The following is a 7,055-nucleotide window of genomic DNA, read 5'->3' as shown; positions in this document are numbered from 1 at the left end:
TTATTTAATTTCCGATAACAATTATGATATCGATATCGGTACCAATTCGATTGCAAATGACATTACAGATCAGATTAACAACTCCTTTTTTGTTTTTTTGTTTTTGTTTTAAGCAACAATAATTACAATAATAATTTTATATATATATTTATATGTATGTATAACACTTGTTAAATTGCCTTCAAATATACAATATATTCTAAAAAAGAGAACCCCGAATTGTTTATCAAAAAACAGCCTTAAGTTTATGCAATAAATGTGTTTGAAGGTGTGTGCGTGTGCTGGGATAATCTGTCGTGGTATTTGGTATTGGTAGGCATAAGAATAGCTTTAGGGGGCGATCGTGGGCTGTGCGCATTTCAAGCACAACACGTAAAAGTTATACAATTGAATATAGATTCACACAATACATAATTTAGTTATGAGCGTTTTGAACAATAGATTCGTATAAAAGAAATTGCACATGTTTGATTTTGATGTTTGTTTTTTTTTCGGTTTTTAGGTACGTTTAAGCGTTTATCTTACTTCATAATAATTATTTTATGCATGCGCATATATTTTATATATACTGTAAATACTTTACATATGGTTGTGTGCGTTTGTAATTTAGGAAAATTGCATGTTAAATATTACATAGCTTAAGGGGCAACATAACAATTGCAATAATGATTGGTTTCCAGTAGACTGAATATATATATATATATATATATATATATATATATATATATATATATATATATATATATTGGCAATTGTCAAGCAATTCAAATACTATATATATATATATATATATATATATAGTATTTGAATTGCTTGACAATTGCCGCTTCGAAAAAGTAGCCGAATCAGAGGTTTAAAAAGAGTTGAATTAGCTTTTTAGCACAATTTAGCGATAAAGAGGCCAAAAATCAGCGAACAATTTTAAACTTTTAGCTTTTTACTCTGAGAATAGCTACATTTAGCTACAAAATAGTTGAAGTTATGTCCTGAATGCCTTTGCACTAGTTATCTCTCGAATTGTAGCACATAATCCTTAAGCGGTCCCGGCAAATTCAAGCGATTCACATTCTGCGCCAGCTTCCGATTCATTGCCTCATAGATGGCCATCCGGGCCAGCTGCTTGAGGCTGCGCGGCCGACGATACAGCGTCGAGATTAACGCAATCAATTGTTCGGTTTTCTTGTGCGGCACTTGGGCTACGTAGAAGTTGTGCAGAGACTTGAGGCAATTGTAGAGGGGCTCGTGCTCCATGGTAAGATAGAAGAGATGAATGATGCGCGTGAATGTCGATTGCGGATCGTTGAGTATAAATTCCTTCTTCGTTATCAGTATAATATAGTAAAAAAGCAAATAGCGTGAGTTGGTGCGAAACGAGTTGCGAAACGTGTTGTCGCCCAATGCAGCAGCGGCTCCTCCTCCGCCGCCGCCACCTCCAGCTCCACTTCCTAGCGCCTCGCCGTAGCTGGCAATTTCGCTGGAAAAGATTGCAATGCCAGGCGTTGTCTTGCTGCTGAGCACAATATTGGGATCGGCGCCGTACTGTATAAGCGTGAGGGTCAGCTCATATATGCATTCCATATCCTGGCAAGTTCGCACATTCTGCACCATATCCATAACGGCCTGCAGAATGTGCTGATATGTTTTATTGCAGTCGAGGCCATGCTGCAGCAGTAGCAGCAGTATGTTCTTTATAAAGTCAAAGTTTGTGCGTTTCTGTGCATCACAGTTAAGCGTAAAATTTTCGCTGACCGTAAAGACCAGCACGTGCAACGGTTTCAAGTTCGCCCGATACGAACAGTTCGGATTGGCGCCATGCTGCAGCAATATCCGTATGCAGTTCAGATAGCAGACCTTGAAAAGAAACAACATATAGAGTGGAGTGTGTGCTGGAAGAGTGTGGAATACTTACCTTCATTGAATGCGTAAAGTGATGCAGATGATCCTTGTTGATGAGCGGCACCAGCAGCACCATTATGGGCACTGAGCCGTCGCGGCCGACAATGTTGGGATCACCTGCAGAAACAATATTAACCAATTGCCTTTAATATCAGTTTTGTTTTTGTAAACGCACCGTCCTCTTTGATAAGCATGTTGAGTAGCTCGTAGCAGACCTCCCAGTCGCGCAGATGACGAAATACGCAGGCCATGGCGCTGTTGCCGGCCTGATTGATGGACGGCTTGGCGCCGTTTTGCAGTAGAAATCTAACCAAATGCAAAACATCCCATTTGCTCCACTTGTCGTAGCCATAGCGTGCCTCCTCCAGAGCATAGCGCACGATCAACGCATGCAGCGGCGTATTGCCCAGCGTGTCCGGTGCGTTAATCAGCTCCTTGCAGCCGCGATCAAGCAGAATGCGCAACGTTGCCTGCGTATCCTCCGCCGATTTTCGGGCAGCAAAAATTACTACAAACAAAAAGAGTATATTAAAAAAAGCATACTTAATTAAGCGAACAGTCGACTTGCCAACATGCAGCAGGGTCATCTGCTGTGTGCACGTCCGGACTGTGGTAATGGCGCCGTGTTGTATGAGCAGCTCCAGAAAGCGTCCGTCGTGGAGCACAGCATGGTGTATGGGATAGTATTCGTCCATGATCAGGTTTATTTCCTCGGATCGTGTCACGACCAGCTGCTGGACACAGTTCCACGCGCCTCGCTCGCATGCCAAATGCAGCAGCGGCTTCTTGGCCCGAAATGGTATCCATGGCTCCTCCATCTTCTGCGTCATCATGCTAAGCACATTATACTGATCGCCTAAAGAGAGAGAGTGTGTTTAGCAGAGTAAAATGAATTGATCAATTAATTAATTAATTGACAATACCGTCGATCGCATAGCAGAGGGCATTCTGCAGCTTGGTGTTCAGCCGTTCGCTGACATCGTCCACGTTGCTGTGCCACTTGCCGCTCTCCTCGCAGTTGTGCGAATGTGCGCCCGGGAAGCACATGCGTGTATCGGCATCGATGCGTGCACCATGTCGCAGCAGCAGCTCCACACACTCCTCGTAGCCGCGCAGCGTGGCTATGTGCAGGGGCAGGGAGCATGGCGCCCGGTTGACATCGGGTCGATGGCGATGCAGCAGCCATTTGGTGAGATCGATGTGATTGAGTCCAACGCTGCGCTGCAGTATATTGTAGCCACAATCGTCGTGTATATACAAGATATTCTCATTTTTGGGTATCTGTATCAGCAGACTTTCAAGCGTTTGTAATGAGATTTTTGGATTTGCACGCAGTATTTCGAAAAGTGTTTGAATTTTCTCTTCCGTTGCCTTGGACACTTTGTGCCCATCCCGATGTGACAGCAGAGCCGAGCCCGAGCGAAACACCTGGCTAACCTGGCCGCCCATATCTCTGCTCTGGTCGCAGACCGTATCCTCCTAACCCGCCCGCGACAGCGTCTCACACCAAGGGAATGACTCGGGTGTGTGTTTATTTCGATGCAGCGATCAATGTTGGTTTAAGCAGCTAATACCAGTTCGGCTGCATCTGCATGTTTGCAACGCAGTTTCGTGTCGTGTGGCTCCTGCGAACTGCACGAAACAATAATAATAAACAATGCGTAGCGACCAGTCTCCGGCGGAGGCAAAGTAAAAATCAATAAGGATACGAGCTTTCACGCGTTCACACAAATCAGCACTTGGCACTACACGCGCTCAGCACTTTCTTGTTCCAATTGTAGTTAAACATCTTCCTTGTGTGTTTGTTGGTGGAAATCATTGTTTGAATGCATTTAAAAGCGTTTTTTTTACAAACACCCAAAACTTTTTCTACGCTGCAAATTGTAAACGAGTTAATCTGTCTCTATCAGCTGGTCGGCCAAAGACTATCGATACTCTGTTCGTCCAGCCCTGGTACATATCGCTAATCATAGCATCGATGCTTTTGATAGTCTAATCGATGGTGTGTCATCCCTAATGTACTCCTGTGTTTTGTTGGCGCGTAAATGCTATTTGTGCATTAGACCAATTATTAAATAAACATGGCTAAGCGCTTAAATTGTCACTACGAGAACCTGAGCAGCTCGTACCTGCTGCAGCAAACCGACTATCAAAAGCAGTTTTGCCATCTGTATGCACATCGCTTGGCTGAAATGACGCGCCTGCTGACGCCGTTGGCGCAGACGAAGTGGGGCAAACAGGTGCCAATAATGAAATTGTGCGAGCTGCGCGGTGAGCAAAACGTCCAATGCATTATAATTGGCACAATCTACAAGCATCAGGCACACAAGCCCAGCATTTTGCGTGACATCTCTGAAGAGAATCAACTGGCACCACAGCCACAGCGCCAAAACTACTCCGAGCCCGAGGACAAGATTATTTTGGAGGACGAACTGCAGCGTATACGATTGCAGGGTGAGCAGCTGGAAGCGCGCAATCTGGCCACTGGCATCGTTTGCGCCGTCAAAGGCGGCACCGACAATGACGGCTACTTTAATGTCGAAGAGGTGCTCTTTCTGGAGAGCGGGCCACAGAAGCCGCTGACTCCACGCACGCCGGGCACCAAACTGGTTGTCGTTTCCGGCTTGGATCAGCTGCAGGCACACAACTATGTTGATGCATTAAACATGTTCCAGTACTGGCTAAGCGGTTGCTTTGCCGCGAATAACCGCGAAGCTCAGGCCACGGTGCGGCTTATTGTAGCCGGAAACTCCGTGCGCAGCACAGCTCTGGCACACGCGCCCACACTGCAGGTGGCACGGAATCAGGCGAATGCGAACGACACTGTGCAGGCGGTTAGCCAACTGGACAGTTGGTTTGTATCGTGGGCACATGCACTGACCGTCGACGTTATGCCCGGTGCCTACGATCCGGCTAATTTTATGCTGCCCCAGCAGCCCTTTCATAAATGCATGTTTCCGCTGGCCTCGCAGCTATCGTCCTTTCAATCCGTATCCAATCCCTATGTCTGTCGGCTGGACAGTGCGCTCGTGGTTGGCACTGCGGGCCAGAATGTCGCCGACTTGCTGCGGAGCACATCGCTAGACTCTTCGCTTCAAGCACTGCGCTGTACGCTCAACTGGGGCCATGTGGCGCCCACGGCGCCGGACACGCTCGCCTGCTATCCGTACATAGGCAGCGATCCCTTTATAATGAAGGAGTGCCCGCATGTGTACTTTGCCGGCAACTGTGAGTCCTTCGAAACCGAACTCCATGTCGGCACCGGCGGAAAGCGAACGCGTCTCGTCTGCGTGCCCAGCTTCTGCAGGACGCAGAGCGTGGCGCTCATCGATTTGGAGACCCTCGATTGCCGCCAGATTAAGTTTAGTGTGGAATCCGAATAAATATCCATTTCCGTGTTATGTATAAAATTTGATGTGTTTTATTTTGAACTAAGAACTACGATTTCAGTCAATGCACAACCGGTCCAAGCGGCTCGCCGCGTATGTTCGCCAAATCCAGTCGGGAGTCGACGGTGTCATCTATCAGGCCGATCACTGCTATATTGTCGCCTCGGATGATGTGCAGGCCGAGCACGATCTGCTCGATGCCCGACGTTGTGGAAAAGACGCGCTCATGGCACTCATCTATGATGATGTTGATGGTCTGATCGAAGCCTTTCAGCGTGCCTATGAAGTTCCGTCCATCCGCCGTGATAATTGAGACTGTGTGGTTAATGTACGACTCCAAACCGGACATTTTGTCTGCTCTTCAAGAGATATTTTCCAGTTTTAAAACAAACTAATGCGAATGTTCGCCTGCGTAAAACGTTTGGAATTGGAAATATAAGTATCGAAGTATCGATACAAATATGTCATCGGTTGCAAAGCAGCTGTTCTCCGTTCGCCTTCTGCTCATGGTACTCATCAATAATGTTGTTGGTCTGCTCGAAGCCTTTCAGCGGGCCGTCCATCCACAGTCATAATTGAGACTGTGTGGTTAATGTAGGACTCCAAACCGCATATTCTATCTGCTTTTCAAGAGATTTTCTCAAACTAACGCAAATGTTCGCCCGCGTAAAACGTTCGGAATTGGAAATATAAGTATCGAAGTATCGATAAAAATATGTTATCGGTTACGGAGCAGCTGTTCTCCGTTCGCCTACTGCTCATGTAATCGAAGGGGAGAGATTTTTGCTTTGCATTTAAATAATAATTAATAAATAAAAATGCTACGCCGACTTACACAAATCAGTGCCAGACAACTGGTGCGCGCACAGTCCTCGTCTGCGCAGAGCGCCAACGATAAGTGGGATCTGTATGCTGGTGTCCTGGTCGAACGGCTGCCGGTGGTAACCAAAACTTTGAATCCATTGGAGCGACAATTCCAGGACATGCTGTCCCAGGTCGAGTACGAAAACAGTCTTAAATCGGACTTTGAGCTCAAACACGAACGCGACATGCTGCAGACTGAGCTGATTAAGCAGGGTAAAGCGCAGGTGGATCTCGATGACTCGGTCGCCAAGCAAACCGCACAAGATCTGAAAGATGCCTACACCGAGGAACTAAAGAAGTTCCAATTCGCCCCGCGCACTACGCCCGACGACGCCGCTAACGTGACCACCTCAACGGATCGCTGCTTGGAGGACACACTGTATCTGGTGGTGAAGCAAAAGCTTGGCCAACAGGAGCATTTGGTGCTGCCGCAGGGTCTGCGTCAGGAGGGCGAATCCATGCGACAGACAGCGGAGCGTGTGCTTCGCGAAAAATGCGGCACAGATCTGCAAGTGTTGTTCTATGGCAATGCGCCTGTCGGCTTCCACAAGTACAAATATCCGAGCAAGCAGCGCACCGAGTGCTTCGGTGCCAAAATATTTTTCTACCGTGCCTCGCTGCGAGCCGGCAATGTGGATGAGAAGCAAACGCCGCCAATTCCATACGAATGGCTGCCCAAAGATGTGCTCCAAGCAAAACTGAATACCGCCTATGCGGAGAGCATAAACAAATTCTTAATTTGATTCAATTTATCTTTGTCCTGTTTCAAGTAGTTTAATAAACATGTTTTATCATAAATATTTGCTGGAACTTGATGAAATATCTTGTATTTTTATACGATTTTTTTGTTAGATCAGCTTTAGGAGCTTAAATGAAATATATTTAGACTCTCCTCGAGCGGATCGT

General features: G+C 46.4%; 4 protein-coding genes across 4 annotated transcripts; 2 read left to right on the top strand and 2 right to left on the bottom strand.

Moving 5' to 3' along the window:
* Positions 1-799: 799 nt before the first annotated feature.
* LOC135429137 (ankyrin-3) lies at positions 800-3,815 on the bottom strand. Its single transcript, XM_064683354.1, has 5 exons — positions 2,820-3,815; positions 2,465-2,752; positions 2,072-2,404; positions 1,910-2,013; positions 800-1,851 (listed from the first exon to the last, which is right to left on the bottom strand). The coding sequence occupies exons 1-5, from the start codon at positions 3,343-3,345 to the stop codon at positions 1,006-1,008; spliced, it is 2,097 nt and encodes a 698-aa protein (XP_064539424.1). The 5' UTR covers positions 3,346-3,815; the 3' UTR covers positions 800-1,005.
* Positions 3,816-3,894: 79 nt separating this feature from the next.
* On the top strand, positions 3,895-5,306 carry PolD2 (DNA polymerase delta subunit 2). The gene has a single exon (XM_064683356.1). It carries the CDS (start codon positions 3,978-3,980, stop codon positions 5,277-5,279), a length of 1,302 nt encoding a protein of 433 aa, XP_064539426.1. The 5' UTR covers positions 3,895-3,977; the 3' UTR covers positions 5,280-5,306.
* LOC135429143 (U6 snRNA-associated Sm-like protein LSm8) lies at positions 5,295-6,001 on the bottom strand. Its single transcript, XM_064683359.1, has one exon. It carries the CDS (start codon positions 5,632-5,634, stop codon positions 5,347-5,349), a length of 288 nt encoding a protein of 95 aa, XP_064539429.1. The 5' UTR covers positions 5,635-6,001; the 3' UTR covers positions 5,295-5,346.
* A 29-nt stretch (positions 6,002-6,030) lies between these two features.
* Positions 6,031-6,969, top strand: mRpL46 (mitochondrial ribosomal protein L46). The gene has a single exon (XM_064683357.1). The coding sequence runs from the start codon at positions 6,104-6,106 to the stop codon at positions 6,890-6,892; it is 789 nt and encodes a 262-aa protein (XP_064539427.1). The 5' UTR covers positions 6,031-6,103; the 3' UTR covers positions 6,893-6,969.
* Positions 6,970-7,055: the final 86 nt, after the last annotated feature.

Source organism: Drosophila montana, unplaced genomic scaffold (genome assembly GCF_035044405.1).
Source record: "Drosophila montana isolate Dmon_TW-CO22-7 unplaced genomic scaffold, ASM3504440v1 contig_2592_1, whole genome shotgun sequence".
In the NCBI taxonomy this organism is placed as follows: Eukaryota; Metazoa; Arthropoda; class Insecta; order Diptera; family Drosophilidae; genus Drosophila; species Drosophila montana.
The sequence above is the reverse complement of the archived record's forward strand: the minus strand, read 5'-3'. Positions and strand labels throughout refer to the sequence as shown.